This window comes from Benincasa hispida, chromosome 12 (genome assembly GCF_027475165.1).
Source record: "Benincasa hispida cultivar pf3 chromosome 12, pf3_genome.v1.1, whole genome shotgun sequence".
Lineage (NCBI taxonomy): Eukaryota > Viridiplantae > Streptophyta > Magnoliopsida > Cucurbitales > Cucurbitaceae > Benincasa > Benincasa hispida.
In genome coordinates, this window is record NC_143489.1 from 656,304 (window position 1) to 674,467 (window position 18,164).

General features: G+C 37.4%; 1 protein-coding gene across 1 annotated transcript; it reads right to left on the reverse strand.

The window, feature by feature from the left end:
• Positions 1-1,641: 1,641 nt before the first annotated feature.
• On the reverse strand, positions 1,642-4,160 carry LOC120067705 (cell division cycle 20.2, cofactor of APC complex-like). The gene is made up of 5 exons (XM_039019248.2): positions 3,806-4,160; positions 3,254-3,526; positions 2,902-3,171; positions 2,214-2,795; positions 1,642-2,010 (listed from the first exon to the last, which is right to left on the reverse strand). Exons 1-5 carry the CDS (start codon positions 3,899-3,901, stop codon positions 1,867-1,869), a joined length of 1,365 nt encoding a protein of 454 aa, XP_038875176.1. The 5' UTR covers positions 3,902-4,160; the 3' UTR covers positions 1,642-1,866.
• Positions 4,161-18,164: the final 14,004 nt, after the last annotated feature.

An 18,164-nucleotide genomic window follows, 5' to 3' on the forward strand; every position in this document is an offset into this window, starting at 1 on the left:
TTCTAGCAGGATTTACTATCGTTCGGTCCTTTCGTTGATTTTAGTTCAAGTAAATTGTTGGAGTTGGTTGTCAAGATAACTATCCTTGACTTAATTTGAGGTAAGTGGTACTATTACCGGTGCCTTCGTGCCAGGCGGCCTAGATTAGATTTACAAAATTAAGTAATGGACTCTAGAAGTATGATTTTGTCGTTGTGATATACTTGTTGCATGACAGTTATGAGTATTATGAACATGTTTGAATTTCTAATCGGTACAGTAGGGCAGTTTACCATCTCGCCTTGATGCATGTTTTATTTCAGAGGACTGATGGGTCTAGTTTCATGTTTGACGGTGTGCCTTCAGGCCACTAGACATGCGTGAATCGACAGGTTCACGTTCATGTTATTTTTCCATGTTTGAAGGTGTGCCTACGGGCCGCTAGACATGCGTGAATCGACAGGTTCACGTTCATGTTATTTTTCCATGTTTGACGGTGTGCCTACAGGCTAATAGATATGCGTGAATTGACAAGTTCACGTTCATGTTATTTTTTCCATGTTTGACGGTGTTTCTACGGGCCGCTAGATATGCGTGAATCGACAGGTTCCGTTCATGTTACTTTTCTATGTTTGACGGTGCGCCATCTCAGGCCACTAGACATGCAAGTTAAGGCAAGATAGTACGTCCTTTGGTTTCTTTTTATCATAAAAAACAAATGTAGTTGTTTGAGCCACGTGCCCATCATTCTCTGCTCGTGGATGATGCATAACCTGATCCCGATAATGGGATCACTTACTGAGTGTATTTTTATACTCAACCTTTCTTAATTTATGTTTTTCAGGTAAGGATAGGAACGGACCAGTAGGAGACGAGAGGGATCTGTGATCGTGTCATATGGGATATGTAAATGGCTTCCGCTCAATTTACGTTTTTAAGCTATTTAAATATTTTGATTTGAAACTTGATGTTGGTCAAAATTTTATCTGTTTAAGTTATTTTTTCTTCATGGGCCCGAACAAAGGTTTTACTTATTTGTTATTTATTTTGAAAAATTGTCTTTATTATTTTAATAAAATTTATTTTCATCAATGATCAAAATATTTTGAACGTAAATGTGTAATTATGAGTTACGACCCTTATCAGAGAGTACTCAAAAGATCGGGTAGTTACAATGTGCTCCACTAACCCATAAATACTTACCTGAAAATGAGTTGTCCCTACCGAGTTGTTTTGTTGTACATACTTTCTATGTAATATTATTTAGTCTCTCTAGTATTCATTCTTTTGATCTTTCGTTCACTTCATTTGAATTAATTTAGTGGACTTCTTTTCAATGCTTATCAATCCATATACTCTCATTTCGAAAATACTTGGGTACTGCCTCGTGCAGTCCAAGTAGCTCTCAAATAAAAAAATGTCATGTGACTGTCTTAATTTTTTTTATTTAAAATTTTTCATTCCTCAACTCATTCACACCTCTTTTTTACTGCTTACAAATTTCAAGCCTCTCTGTTTGCAAGTATTACATGCCCTTTGTCAAATAAAAATTTTCAAACTTTGTTACATATGTCAAAAGTCAACAACGCATGTTATACTTGGGAAATAAAATGAATTAATGGTGCAATCTGATAAACATAGAATTCAAGTACACAACATAAATTAAATTAATCATCACATATATTTCTCGGTAAACTTTATTTGTAAAGTACATACAAAGACATTCTTTTATGTCTGTCCAAAAAAAAAAGAAAAAAAGAAAAAAAAAATTCTCGTGAATATATCAAATACAACAAAGATGTGTAACGTTAATTCTTCTTTATCAACCTAATTTCAGGTCTTCCTACTTGTATATGATTTATCTTAAGTAAAAGTATATTATTCAATTTACCTAATACGATTGATATGAGCAAAGGGCTCTGTGTTATAGGATTTTGGAGCAGGTTTAGCTACTTCAGGAGCCCCAAAAACATGCCATAATCTCAATGTTTCATCTGCTGCTGCTGAAGCCACAGTGCATCCATCTGGACTCTGTAATTAAACATCACACCAACACAAAGCTATAAGAAACAGTCCAACCAACCACACACCAACACAGCTATAAGAATCAGTCCATTAAAACTTAATTTGTTAGACACACCCACACCTGACTCCTGAGCTTGGAAATTTAGTATAAAACAAGTACATTTATCATGCTTATACTAAGGTTATGATAAGAACCTAAATGTATGTACCTGAGCCATGAAGAGAACTCTTGATGTATGACCCGTGAGCTCTCCCATCTTCACCATTGAAGGATACTTCCAAAGAGTGAGCTGGTTCTGGGCGAACCCATGGGAGCTGAGAAGCTCTCTCTCATTTTTATTCCATAGTAGAGCACATACTTGAGAACCAGTATCAACAGAATTCAAACATGCTCCGGTGTGGGTGTTCCAAAACTTAATGGAACGATCTCCACTGCCTCCACCGGATGCTAGCAAGTTGCCTTGGAATGGACACCAGGCAAGGGCCTTGACTGCAGAAGTATGATCCTCAAGCCTGTGAAGCCATTGGGTAGCTGAGTTCGAAGATGCTGTTGATCTGTCCCAGATATGGAGGATATTGTCATTCCCTCCACTTGCTAATTGTTGTCCAGATAATGACCATTTAAGCCCACAGACTTCTTGATCATGGCCTCTATAAGTTTCCACTATGTGATCTCTAATTCTCACATCATTGTTAATGATCTTCCCATCCATTCCTCCAGTTGTGAGAATGTGATTGTTCCATGCCAGTGAGCCCACTCGCATCCTATGGCCACCCCTCAAAGTTCTTAGCTGCATTACATCATCACCCAAAACAATTCAGGATTCAGATCATTATGTATTTTGTTAAATGTATATAAGAAACTCAATTTTGAAATAGCAAGGCTAAAAAAGAAACCTGTCTATTCGAGAGCGAATCCCAAAGCTGTACTTCAGAATTGTTCAACCCAACGGCAATGTGTCTTCCATCAGGAGCCCAATTCACACTTGTTACAGGACCAACTTCATCATCAACCGTTACAAGTTCTGAAGTAGAACCATCTTGTGCGTTCCACAAATACACAGTGTTCCCAAGAGCTATAGCAAGCACGTTGGTGCTGCCCCAATCCAATAAGTTTAAGTAGTAATCATCAACAAGGTCAGGAGCATCCAATGTCTTTTCAGAGGTCTGCCATAGAAAAATTCAAATTTCAGAAAATACCCAGTTGATGATTTGAGGAAAATTATCAAACATTTAAACTGCAACTCACCTGAGGGATATGACGGCGGGCCTTGACGGGTTTATCATGAGAAACAGAGGAGAAGAACTCCTTAGGTATCATCTCAACTGGTGCAGGAGGTTTGTTCTTGAACGCAAGGATTCGAGTTCGATTCATGTTCAGTGTCTCAGCCAACCGCTTCTGATAAGCTTCCTTAGACGGCGAACTAACAGAAGGATTTTCCTTACCTTTCCTCCCATCAGTAACCATGTAATGCGCATAATCGAAATCCATCGCCGATCGATTCGGAATAAACCTATCCAACTGCAATCGAAACAAAGAATTAACCCATTCGAGTTAATATCGAAACAGACAAAATTCTTTGATTCAGAAAAATAAATACATATAGAAAACAGCATCAATTAAGATTAAACCCATCCCCAATCGTAATCGAAACAAAGAATAAAAAAATCGATCCGGCTAAAAAAAACCCTAGTTTAAATTCAATACGGAAACAGGAAACCCCATCTATTCGGAAAATTTCATATAATAAAACACAACTCATCTTCATGTAATTAGTGAATTCAAACAAGACACACTTACATTTTCTTTTGAATGCTTTTTCTGGAGTTGCTGTTCTTGAAGGGGAAAGCGAGAGTGATTAGCTTTAGAAGAAGAACTCAAAGATCCTGCATCCATAACGTTAATTTCCCAAAAAAAAAACAATAATACTAAAAAAGAACGGAAAAAAAAAGAAAAAAAGATGAACGAACAGATCGTCGCGGTGCTGCAGCACAAAGAAACCTCTGCAAATACTTGAATAAAAGAAATTCGTGAAATTGTATATCAAATCAATCAAACAACAACTAAAAAAAGATCGAAACGAAAGTCAGAGCACAGTGATGAAATTCGAGAGCGAGAGAGTTTTGAATTGGAAGTAGTTACAAAGTTCTGATATTTTGCTCCATGCACATTTGGGAATTATAAATAAGGCCAAAGAGACGATTTTAGATTTCGACCGTTGAAACATTCTGACGAAGTTACCCTTTCATGTCGCTATTACCCACTGTATATCAAAGGGGTATAATTGGCAATATAATAAAATATTACCAAGTGATCGCTGAATCTGCGTTTTAAAATTTAAGAAATAATAACAACTAATAATAAAGAGCCGTTGTAGTGGGCGTATTTATGTAGAGAAATTATGCCTCATTCCATTTTTAACTTCAGACTAAAAAGAAAAAAGAAAAAGGAAAAAACAGGAATAAAAATTTTATTTCAAAATTAGCTAAATTTATTCTGGACAATTTTTGTTGGCTATTTTGTTTTTATTTCATATTTGATTAATTTTATATTTATCTACAGATAAAGGATGCTGGAAGTTGAGTGGATTCTTTTTTGTATTTTAAATCTTTTTTAGTACTATTTTAAATCTTTTTTTAGTACTATTTTAAATCATTTCATTTGATGTATTAGGCAAGGAATGTACTTAACTTATTATTTTCTAGAAAAAAAAGTATTTAAATTTTTATTAAGAGACAATTAATTTATGTTTCTTTTTCCTTCTAAAATTAAGTTGGGTGGATTTTGGCTAATTAGGAGAATTAGAAGCTCTAATTTTGAGGTAAGTAAGTTTAAAGACTATTTAAGAGGTTTATGGAAAAAAAATTTGAACTCAAATGGTTGAAATTGGTGTTTTGAGTACTGAAAGTAAGGTCTAGAAATTAGGTGTTGAAGAAGCAAGCAACTGGCCGAAGGTTGAAAAAGGTACACGAGGAGTGGGCTGTCGGTGAGCTGCCTCGCGCGCACCCATTGCACGCAACACGCCACTGTGCAGGCAACAACACCCAACTAGGCGACAAAGGCTGCAATTGCCTCGCCCATGCTCAATGCCCAAACCGCACTCGTTTAGCACCCCGCGCACGTTCATCGCCTAGCCAGCACACATTCATCGCCCAGTTTGCTCGCCCACAACGCCTAGCGCGCATGTGTGAGCCATTGGCCTTGTCACCCATGTGAAGCCCTGTGTGCATGCCCAAGCACCTGTGCATGTCCTAGCACCCACATTTGGCCTAGTGGTGTGCCTAGCTGCCGTGGGCTTGGTATTTGCCTAATTTTTAGAATTTGAAGTTGGTAAGCAATTGTTAAGTCTTTAGGAATGTTATGGATTTTAAGCTATAAAAATACTTAAATGTGGACTGTAAGAAGAATGTGAAGATTAATTAAAGTTAAGGAAAATGAATTAAAAAGGCTAATGAGTCAGTGTGTGCGAAGGTGTTCTGGTTAGTGGCTAGATTTAGGAGGCGTCGCTCTGATAGAAGGCCGGGGTGAGGTGGCTGGAGTTAGGTGATATGGACACGACATTTTTTCATCGTTGTGTTTTCTCTTGACGTAGTTGCAGTGGTTTATTTACGGTTGTGGATGCTAGGGGGACTCGTCAGTCAGTGCATAACAGGGTGGCGGGGGTGGCGATAGAGTTATTTCGGGGTAGTTTGGGGTCTCAGCCTGTGGGGTATAGGGATCTTACTACTCGGATCGGGGATATTGTGCAGTTCAGTTGGTCCGAGGAAGGGGTGGAGGTGCTTGGTCGTCTAGTGAGGCGGGATGAGATTTAGAAGGCTTTATTCTTGATGAAGTCTGAGAAGGCTCCTGGGCCTGATGGGTTTTCGGTGGATTTTTACAAAGCTACTTGGAGTATAGTTGGGGATGATTTTTATGATGTTGTTCTGAACTTTTTTGAGTCCTGTTACCTACCTGGTGAAGTTAATTCTACTGCTATTACTCTTATCCCAAAGAGGCGGGGAGCTGAATGTATGGAGGAGTTTCGTCCTATTTCTTGTTGCAATGTTGTGTATAAGTGTATCTCGAGGATTTTAGCTGAGAGATTGTGGTTGTGGTTGCCTTATTTCATCAGTGGTAACCAATCTGCGTTTGTTCCTGGTAGGTCGATTTTCGATAACATTTTATTGTGTCAGGAGCTTGTGGAAGGCTATAAGGAGGGCAGAGGGAAGCTGCGTTGTGTGTTGAAGGTGGACCTTCAGAAGGTGTACGATTTGATCAATTGAGATTTTCGTTTGGTGTGTTACTGGCTATAGGTACGCCTCTTCAGTTTGTTAGATGGGTGAGGGCTTGTGTTACTTCGCTTACGTTCTCTGTGATGATTAATGGTTCCCTTGAGGGGTTTTTTCCTGGTAGGAAGGGGTTGAAGCAAGAGGATCTATTGTCTCATTTTTTATTTGTGATGATGATGGAGGTCTTGTCCCGATTGTTGAATAAATCTCCTGTGTGGTTTAGGTTCCATGATCGGTGTAAGCGTGTGGGCCTATCTCATTTGATTTTTGCAGACAATTTGATGATTTTATGTGCAGCTGAGAGAGATTCTTTGGAGTTTGTGAGGCAAGTCCTGGTGGATTTTGCAGGATTGTCTGGGTTAGTTGCAAATATTGGAAAGAGTTCCATATTTGTTGCGGATGTGAAGTCAAGTGAGGCGGAGGAACTAGCTACGTTTATGGGATTCTCTCTTGGTTCGCTACCTTTTAGGTATCTGGGGTTACCTTTATTGGCTGGTCGGTTGAGGGCTGTGGATTGTGCGCCTTTGATTCAGAGGATTACAGCTGGTATTAGAAGCTGGGCACCGAGGTCCAACTCTTTTACTAGGAGGTTGCAGCTTGTTAGGTCTGTTTTACAGTCCTTTCAGGTATTTTGGTGTAGCATCTTCGTGTTGCCTACGTGTGTAACTCATGAGGTTGATCGTCTGTTATGTAGTTATTTTTGGAAGGGTAGTGTGATGAGTCGGGGTGGTACGCGGGTGGTATGAGATGAGGTGTGCTCGCTGTTGGGAAGGGGAGGGGGGATTGGGTGTGAAACATGTGGCTTCTTGGAACCAGGTTGATATTATAAAGCTGCTCTGGCTTCTCTTAATTAAATTGGGATCATTATGGGTAGCATGGGTGGAGATGTATGTTTTGCGTGGGCAGTCTTTGTAGGCTGTTCAGAGTGAGGTTGGCAGGTTTTGGTGCTTGAGGGCTATCTTGCGTTGTAGAGATAGTTTCAAACATCTGGTTCGTTTGATGATCGGCGATGGACAGTCTTGTTTTGTTTGGTGGGATCCTTGGCTGCCGGGGGATACGATTTTGGATTCATATGAGTCTACAGTGGTTTATGATGCAGGGAGTAGATTGGAGGTGCGATTATCAGAGTTCATCACATCGGGTGGCGGGTTGGGATGTTGAGTTAAGTTGGTTGTGTTGAGTGGGGTCGGATAAAAGGGTGCGTAAGTTGTTCCGTGTATTTTGGTGTGCTTCCATCTATTACATCTGACAAAAGTGTAACCGGCGGCTGCATGGAGGTCGACCGAGGTCGGTGTCTACTTTGTTTCACCTTATGGTCTCTACGGTTCATGCTCGAGCTGCTTCCTCACGGGTTGATCTTCTTGGTCTTATCTAGTGTGTTTACGGATGTTTTTCTTCTTTTTGAACTTGTTGTTGCCTTTTGTTTTGCTGTTATCTAGCTGTGGGGTTTTGGTTTCTTTTCTCTGGCTTTCTCCCTAGTGGTTTGGGGGTTTATGTGTTTATGTTTTGGTTATGTTCTGGTCTTATTTTGTTGCCTTTGTTTGTGGAATTGTTGCCTTGTCTTTCCTTGTGCTTTGTTGCTTTGATGCCTTGATTCCGGGCTATGGGATCCCCCTTGTTATTGTATAATAATATCACATATTCTAAAAAAAAAAAAATATTAAAAAGGCTAGGTTTAGTTGAAGCTAATAAGTACAAGGGTGAGCTAGAAAACTAACCAAAGGTTACTAATTTATTTTTTAGGCCAAACAGAGGTTGCCTATAAAACCCTTGGGGAGCTAACCAGTATCAGTGAGTGACAAATGATTTAAGATGTTTTCCTTAAATTCTTTCAATGCATGATTTCTTTTGAGACAAGTTAACCCTTGTCAAATGTGGTTTGAGAGCCATATGCTTTAATGTTTTTAAAGTATGTTAAAGCATGAATTTCTCTTGTATGAGCTATGTGCTTCAAAGTTTTCACATAGTTTCTGATACCATGGTAAGGCAAGAGTTTCTTTTGAATTAACTTTAAATGCTAGTTTTCCCATGACAAGGTTAAGCATGATTTTAATAATGACAAGCATTCCAAATATGTTTCTTAAAGCATTATGCGTATGATTATCTATTTAAAATGCTAAGCTATTTATGGAATGCCAAATGAACTCATATTCAAGCATGATTTGTAAAGGAATGTTTCATGTACCCTAATTTTCGATACTCATGGAGGTGAAGGTATCCGGGACCCTGATACTCAAGGAGATGAAGGTATCCAGGAAACTTATTATTTATATAACATACAAAGGTCTTTGGGTCCCGCTTTAGCACACCTATAGGATTTGGGCCGTGTGCTAGGGTGATTAGCCTTTTGGGAGTATTTCTACGTGCACTTATGAGAGTTGTTTACACTAAGAATATTGAGCTTGCTTTACCTGAACTAAGATGAAAGAAGTACAAAGTTATGTGTTGTTGTTTTTTTTCATGAGAATTACATAAGCTTTACTATGTTTTAAGGGGTTTCTAATGTTTTAATGTGATGTTTCTATTGCAAAGCTATTAAATTTCCAAACATGTTTAAAACCCTAAAGCTCTGAAGGATTACATGATTTACAATAATTTCTCTTAAGTTTAAAGTATGTTTATGTATTAAATTTAAATGTCATTCACTGGGCTTTCCAGCTCACAGTTTTAAAATGTTTTCACTCCCTAGGTTGTGATCGAGTTTTCGTTGCTTAGCTTACAGCTGTCAATTTGCCACACCACTTCTAAAAGGTCCTTGTCAACCCAAGAAGTTTGCGAGGTCTAAGTCAAGTTTTTTATTGTCTTGTAATCTTGTACATACTAGTTAGAAAAGGGTAGTACCCAAGTCTGTAATTATGTTTGTAGACCCTGATATGTAATCATCAAACTGTAGATATGTATGTAAAGCATGTTATATGATAAACCAAGTTATGCAAGTGGTTTGAGTTCTCTTTGCCACTAAGGCTTAACTTTGAGATGTCTATATATATAATTACTTATCAAGTTATGCGAAGGCGAGGAATAGGTTATAGGTACTAGATAAACAGTTGGTGTCATAAGAGGGTTAACATCTATTGTCCTCACATCTCTTTCCAGGTTAAGAGGGTAGCCTGGGAGGGGGTGTGACACATTATCACCTCAAAAGCTTTAGATTTTATCCTAAGCACATGTCAGGAAAAGTTAACGGGGAAAAAAAACAATCTGGAGAGTGCTATTCTGAATGGGACAATGGTATGACTTGAAAACATACAAAAATAGATTGATACGCGATATCTCCTTTGCTTTCCCCGTGCTAAAGGTATTTTATTTGGGAATTGTCCATTCGAAAGCTTCACATTTTATTCCAACAACTTGTTTGAAAAAGTTGATGAAAAAAGCTACCTAGAGCATGTTAGTTAGAAAAGGACAATGACACAACTTGAAAACATGCAAAAAATGGGTCAATATGCAGTATTTCCTTTCCTTTTTAGGTGCTGTAGGTATTTTATTTGGGCATTATCAGTTCAAAAGCTTCAAATTTTACCCCAAGCACATGTTAGGAAAATTTACATTAAAAAAACATATGGAGGGTGCTATTAAGAGGACAATGACACCACTTGAAAACGTACGAAATGAGTCGATAGCGGTATCTTTTACACATTTTCTCATTTACCTATAGGTGCTATAGGTATTTTATTTAGACATTATCGGCTCAAAAGCTTCACATTTTAACATATCGAGAAAAGTTAAACGCAAAAACAAAAAACCTAGATGGTGCTTTTCAGAATGGGATAATGAGACCACCTAAAAATGTACGAAAATGGGTCAATATGCAATATCACCTTCTGTTTTGGGGTTCTACAGGTGTTTTATCTGGGCATTATCGATTTGGAAGCATTACATTTTGAACATGTGGGAAAAAGTTGATTAAAAAAAAAAAAAACTAGAGGTTGCTATTCTAAACGGGACAATGACACTAGTTAAAAAAGTACGAAAATGGGTCGATATGCGGTATATTCTTTCCTTTTTGGGGGTTACAGGTATTTTATTTGGGTATTATCAGTTTAAAAGCTTCACATTTTATCCCAAGAAGATGTTGGAAAAAGTTGACGCAAAAAAAAAAAAAAAAAAAAAAAAAAAAACCTGGAGGGTGCTATTCAGTACAAGACAATGGCACCACTTGAAAACATATGAAAATGGGTCGACAACCGGTATCTCCTTTCCTTTTCGGTTGCTGCAGGTATTTTATTTGGACGTTACCAGTTCAAAAGCTTTACATTTTATTCCAAGAACATGTCAGGAAAAGTAGACCAAAAAAATACCTGGAGGTGGCTATTCAGAATAGGACAATAACATCAATTGTAAATGTACGAAAATGGGTCGATATGCAGTATCTCTTTTCCTTTTTGGATAGTGCACATATTTTATTTGGGTACTATAAATTCAAAAACTTCACATTTTATCCCAAGATTATGTCTGAAAAAGTTGACGCAAAAAAAAAAAAAAAAAAGAACCTGTAGGGTGCTATTCAGAATAGGCCAAGGCACCACATGAAAACGTACAAAAATAGGTCAATGCATGGTATCTCCTTTTTTCGGGTGCTACAGATATTTTATTTGGGAATTATCCATTCAAATGCTTCACATTTTATCCTAATAAATTTCCGGAATAATTTACGCAAAAAAAAAAAAAAAAAAATACTTGGAGGGTGCTATTCGGAATAAAATAATAACACCACTTGAAAACGTACGAAAATAGGTTGATATATGTTTTCTCTTTTCCTTTTTGGGAGCTACAGTTATTTTGTTTGGGCATTATTAGTTTGGAAGCTTTACATACCCTAAGAACATGGAAAAAATTGATATAAAAAATACATTGAAAGTGCTATTTTGAATGGGACAATGACACTAGTTGAGAACATACGAAAATGGGTCAATACGCACTATATCCTTTCTTTTTCGAGTGCTATATATTTTATTTGAGAATTATCAGTTCCAAAGCTTTACATTCTTTTTCAGAATGGGACAATGACACAACTTGAAAACGTACTAAATTGGGTCGATATATAGTATCTCCTTTCCTATTCTGGGGCTTTTTATTTGGGCATTATCGATTCGAAAGCATCACATTGTATCCCAAAAAATTGAGCAAAAAAAAAAAAAACCTGGATGGTGCTATTCTAAACGTGACAATGACATTAGTTTAAAACGTACGAAACTAGGTCGACATACGATATATTCTATCCTTTTTGGGTGCTACAGGTATTTTATTTGGGCATTATCAATTTGTAAGCTCCACATTTTATCCTAAAAATATGTTAGGAGAAGTTGATGCAAAAAAAAAAAAGAAAAAAAAAAGAAAAAGAAAAAAAAAAGAAAAAAGAAACTGGAGGGTGCTATTCAAAATGGGAAAATGGCACCATTTGAAAATGTATGATAATGAGTAAATATGGGGTATCTCCTTTCTTATTCGGGTGCTGTAGGTATTTTATTTGGGCACTATCACTTTGAAAGCTTCAAATTTTATCTCAAGAACATGTCAGGAAAAGTTAATACAAATATATATATATATGGAGGGTGCTATTGGGAATGGGACAATGGCGCCATTTGAAAATGTATGAAAATAGGTCGATACGCGGTATCTGCTTTTCCTTTCCTTGTGTTACAGGTGTTTTATTTGGACATTATCCATTCAAGAGCTTCACATTTTATCCCAAGAACATGTAGGAAAAAGTTGATGAACAAAAAAAAAATACCTAGAGCCCTATCCAAAATGAGACAATGGTACCACTTGAAAACGTACGAAAATGGGTCAATATGCGGTATCTCATTTTTTTTTGTGGTGCTACAATTATTTTATTTGGGCATTATCAGTTTAAAAGCTTCACATTTTATCCTAAGGACATACTGGGAAAAGTTGACATAAAAATACATGGAGGGTGCTATTATGAATAGGAGAACGACACTAGTTGAAGACGTACAAAAATGGGTTGATACGTGGTATATCCTTTCTTTATCGGATGCTACAGATATTTTATTTGGGCATTATCAGTTCCAAAACTTCACATTTTATCCCAAGAACCTGTCGGGGGAAGTTGACACAAAAAAAACATAGAGGGTGCTATTTAGAATGGGACAATGGCATCACTTGAAAATGTACGAAAATGGATCGATACGCGGTATTTTCTTTCCTTTCCAAGTGTTGCAGATATTTTATTTGGGTATTATCGATTCAAAAGCATCAAATTTTATTCCAAGAACATGTGGGGAAAGTTCACGCAAAAAAAAAAAAAAGCTGGAGGGAGCTATTTTGAATGGGACAATGACACTAGGTAAAAACAAACTAAAATGGGTGGATATGCGATATATCCTTTCCTTTTTAGGTGCTACAAGTATTTTATTTTGGCATTTTATCCCAAGATCATGTTGGGTAAAGTTGATGCAAAAAAAAAAAAAAAAAAAAAAAAAAAAAAAAGAAAAAAGAAAACCTGGAAGGTGCTATTCATAATGGGACAATGGCACCACTTGGGAATGTAGATGATGGGTCGATACAGGTTATCTCCTTTCCTTTTCCGGTGTTGCAGGTACTTTATTTAGGCATTATCACTTCAAAAGCTTTAGATTTTATCCTAACAACTTGTTAGAAAAATTTTAACGGAAAAAACTTGAAGGGTGCTATTTTGAATGGGACAATGGCACCACTTGAAAACGTACGAAAATAGGTCGATACACGATATCTTTTCCTTTTCCTGTGCTTCAGGTATTTTATTTGGGCATTATCCATTCAAAAGCTTCACATTTTATCCCAAGAACATGTGAGAAAAGTTGATGAAAAAAATACCTAGAGTGTGCTATTCAGAATGGGACAATTGCACCACTTGAAAACATATGAAATGGGTCGATACGCGGTATCTCCTTTCCTTTTCGGGTGCTACAGGTACTTTATTTTTTCATTATCGGTTTGAAAGCTTCAGATGCAAAAACTTGATGCAAAAAAAAAAAAAAATGGAGGGTGCTATTCAGAATAGGACAATGGCATCACTTGAAAAAGTATGAAAATGGGTTGATACACGATATCTCCTTTCCTTTTTAGGTGCTCTAGGTATTTTATTTTTGCATTATATTTGAGAGCTTCAAATTTTATTCCAAGAACATGTTGAAAAAACTTGATACAAAAAAAAAAAAAAAAAAAAACCCGGAGGGTGCTACTTATAACAGGATAATAACATCACTTGAAAAAGATGGAAAATGGGTCGATACTCGTTATCTCCTTTCCTTTTCGATTTCTATAGGTATTTTATTTGGGTGTTATCAGTTCAAAAGTTTCACATTTTATTCCAAGAACATGTCAGGAAAAGTGGACAAAAAAAAAAAAAAAATACCTGGAGGTGGCTATTCCTAATGGGACAATGGCATCACTTGAAAACCTATGATGATGGGTCGATACAAGGTATCTCCTTTCCTTTTTGAGTGCTACAGGTTTTTTATTTGGGCATTATCGCTTCAAAAGATTCGTATTTTATCCCAACAACATGATAGAAAAAGTTTTAACACAAAAAGAAAAAAAAAAGATCTAAAGAGTGCTATTCTAAACATGACAATGACACCACTTGAAAACGTATGAGAATAGGTCGATAAGCGGTATCTCTTTTTCTTTCCTTGTGCTATAGTTATTTTATTTGGGCATTGTTCGTTCAAAAGCTTCACAATTTTATCCCAAGACATTTTAGAAAAGTTGATGAAAAAAAATACCTAGAGCATGCAATTCAAGCGAGACAATTGCACCACTTGAAAACATACAAAAATGGGTCGGTACGCGGTATCTCCTTTCCTTTTCGGGTACAGTACGTATTTTATTTTTGCATTATCGGTTTGAAAGCTTCACATTTTATCCCAAGAATATTTCAGAAAAACTTGATGCACAAAACAAAACAAAAACAAACATACAAAAAAAATACCCAGAGGGTGTTATTCAGAATAGGACAAGGGCACCACTTGAAAACGTACGAAACTGGGTTGATACTCAGTATCTCCTTTCCTTTTCGATTGCTGCTGGTACTCCAGGTTGGCTATTCGGAATGAGACAATGGCACCACTTGAAAACGTAAGAAAATTGGTCGATATGTGGTATCTTCTTTCTTTGCTGAGTGCTCCTGGTTTTTTATTTGGGTATTATCAGTTGGAAAGCTTCACATTTTATCCCAAGGTCATGTTGGAAAAAGTTGCCGTAAAAAAAAAAAAAAAAAAAAACTTGGAGGTGCTATTCATAATGGGACAATGACACCACTTGAAAACATACGAAAATGGCTCGCTACGCACTATCTCCTATTTTTAAGGTAATGTAGGTATATTATTTGGGCATTATCCACACAAAATCTTCAAATTTTATCTCAGGAACATGAAAGAGTTGACGTATGAAAAAAAATATCTTGAGGGTGTTATTCATAACAAGACAATGACACAACTTGAAAACGTACAAAAATGGGTCACTATGCGCTTTTCTCCTTTCCTTTTTAGGTGCTAAAAGTATTTTATTTGAGCATTATAGGTTCAAAAGCTTCACACATGATCACAAGAATATGTCGGAAAAAGTTGACAAAAAAAAATACATGGATGGTATAAACCCCTCAAGTCTTACTTAAGCAAGTTAGGCCAAACTTGGATAATAAGGAAAATAAGTGGATATTCTAAGAAGGGAGTTTGAAGAAGATTAAAAGAGGAGAAAAATACTTTAAATGTTAAGAATGAGACTTTGGATGACCAAATATAAAAATATGGCTAAGCTTTATTAAAGAGGACAAAATTTGGCTAAGTATAAGTGTGCCCATGCGTTGAAGAGTGGTGCCTAGTGCGCGGTAACCATGATTCATGGAGGTTAGTGAGCACGGGTGTAGGCATTGAGGAGGGGGAGGGCATGGCTAAGGGTTAGTCAAGGATGAAGAGAAGGTCTTGTATTGAAGCCATGCGTTGGCCAAGCCATGTTAAGGTTAGGACACATTGACGCACAAAAAAAAATGGTCTTAGACGAGGAGACTTGTGTGTTGAGGCGCATAGGCTAGGCAAGGTGTGCGTGGAAGAAATTCATGGCACTAGGCGTTGGGCGCAAGGAAAGCGTTGGCCGAATGGGTATGTGCCAAGGGAGACTAGGCGTTGGAAGGAGTGTGCAGTCATTTGGACTATGTGTTGGTCTTGAGGTTAGGTGTGGACGCAAGGTGGGTTATGCGGCCAAGACAAGGCTATGCGTCCAAGTAAGGGCAAGTGAGGATAGATGTTTTGTGAGCTATGCGACCAAGAAAGGTGTTAGGCGTTCAATTGAGCTAAGCTTTGACAAAGTAAATGCGGCCAAGAGGGTCTATGCAGCCAAGGGGTGATGCGTTGAGTTGAGTAAACTTAGGGAGTAAGGCTAGGTTGACAACAATTGGGGCAAGTGCCTATATTTAGTGAAGTTTGGGGTTGAAGCAAGGATGAGGTGGGCGCACCATTAGGCATGCAAAGGGAAGTTATGTGTTGGCTTAAGAGGATGAGGACACTTTAGCCACATGCAAGGAAGAGGTGTCAAGGGGGAGGCGTTGGCACTTGCATGCTAAAAGCAACTGGACATGTAGGGCTGGCGAGGTGTCAAGCGTTGGGGGATTTTGGGCTTCTATAAATAGGGCTTTTTGGTGCTGATGATTCTCACAATTCACTCATGCAATTCAAGTAAAATTTGTGTGAAAATGTTAAGAGGAGAGTGTAGTAAGTGATCTTAGGATGTCGTCTAATTTGGAGTAATGAAGAGTGAGGAATTGGTGTTGTAAGGAAGAAGGTCCAGCTGGTTGCACAGGGTAGGCGCCATTGCATACACCCACGCTCGCCCATCGCAAGGCGTGCCTTCTGGACGTTACAGGCGTCCATCAACGTGTGCAGCCGAGCGACTCAGTGCACGCCCGCGTTGCACACGCTGCTTAGAACCTCGCGCGTGCATGCCAACGTCTTTTGCCTGTGTCACGCCAAGCTTATGCGAGAAGTGCTGCCTAGCTACGCCTAGCCTAGCACGTTGACTGCCGTCCATGCCCACTAGGCTACCTAAATAACCTCAAAAGTTGTGTTTTTGAGCGTTAGACCTATTTTTGGGTAATTTGAAGTGAGTAAGCTAGTTATTTCAATTTAAGGATATATTTAAAGCTAAAATTGACTTATTTGAGGAATTTTGAGATAATTTAGAATTTCTTTGAAAATAAGTAGAATTCAAGAAAACCGGACCAAGGGCTTCTCTAGGAGGACTATAAAGGAAATTAACAAGAGGACTGTGAGTTGTTTTCTATTTTCATATGTTTGAATTATATATATGTCATTATATGTATATGTAAGGTTTGAAAATTGGCATGATCAGAAAATGTTTTTTTCTGGATTTTATTTGTTGATTTGACTCTTGATTGTTTTGCATATCATGAGTTGCATTAGAAACTGGGATTGTACCCTGGAAAATTGTTAGTGTGTTTCAAACACATCTAACGGGATATTGTCGACATGTGCACATTTAGCTGCGATAAGAGTACTGGAATTGTTTCCTCACCATTCATATCGGGAAATTCACGGGAATACCTGGAAAATATATGATCATGCCAGAGTAGCCAGTTATCAGGTTGGAAGAGTCACATACTTATGTGTTATAATTGTTTGATTGTGAAATTGATTTCCAAAAATGAATTTCTGGAACAAATATATTTTCTTATAAAATATACCAACCATTGGGGTTTTTAGTTCACGTTTTCCAATGTTTTATTCCCCTAGGTAGCAGAAGCAGAATGTTTTGGGAAAATCCACTTAACCACTCTCTCACAGAGTGAAACTTGGATTGGGTTACTCTTGAAAGTCATTAGGATTAACTAGGATTGAAAAAATGTGTTTAATATGAACATTTGTAACTATTACTAAAATATAATTAAAATTACATGTCATTGCTATCTGATAAATTGGTGAAGGTTGGACATTTGATATCACAAGGGTGGTGCCAAATGTCTTCACATATTCTTTCGGGTTTGGGGGATAAAACTCGGGAGGGGGTGTGACAGATGGTGCTATTTTGAATGAGACAATGCCACAAGTTGAAAACGTATAAAAATAAGTCGATATGCGGTATATACTTTCTTTTTTGAGTGTTATAGGTATTTTATTTGGGCATTATTAGTTCAAAAGATTCACATTTTATCCCAAAAACATGTCGGGAGAAGTTGACGCACAAAAAAAAAACCTGGAGGGTGCTATTCAGAATGGGGCAATTGCACCGCTTAAAAACATATGAAAATGGGTCAATACACAGCTTCTCCTTTCTTTTTCATGTGCTGCAGGTGTTTTATTTGGGCATTATCAATTGGGAAGCATCATATTTTATCCCAAGAACTTGTGTTAAAATGTCCACGTAAGAAAAGTACTTGGAGAGTGCTATTCTGAATGGGACAATGATACTAGTTGAAAACGTACGAAAATAGGATGATACATGGTATATCCTTTCCTTTTTGGGTGCTACAAGTATTTTGTTTTGACATTATCAATTTGAGTGCCTCGAATTTTATCCCAAAAACATGTCGGGAGAAGTTGACGCAAAAAAAAAAAAAAAAACTTGAAGAGTGCTTTTTAGAATGGGACAATGACACCACTTAAAAACGTACAATGATGGATCGATACGGGGTATCTCCTTTCCTTTTCGAGTGCTGCAGGTATTTTATTTGGACATTATCACTCCAAAAATTAAGATTTTATCCAAAAAACAAGTCAGAAAAAGTTAACGCAAAAATGAAAAAAAAAAAAAAACTAGAGGGTGTTGTTCTGAACAAGACAATGGCACCACTTTAACACAGACGAAATTAGGTCGATACGCGATATCTCCTATCCTTTTTCTATGCTACAGGTATTTTATTTGGGCATTATCTA

What these genes read in the sequence shown, in the direction of transcription:
- LOC120067705 (XM_039019248.2), bottom strand. Translation starts at nt 3,901, where the DNA reads ATGGATGCAGGATCTTTGAGTTCTTCTTCTAAAGCTAATCACTCTCGC. An exon ending in ATTCGCTCTCGAATAGACAG is followed by an intron (nt 2,796 to 2,901) that starts GTTTCTTTTTTA and finishes GATGTAATGCAG; the next exon opens with CTAAGAACTTTGAGGGGTGG. An exon ending in GAGTTCTCTTCATGGCTCAG is followed by an intron (nt 2,011 to 2,213) that starts GTACATACATTT and finishes GTTTAATTACAG; the next exon opens with AGTCCAGATGGATGCACTGT.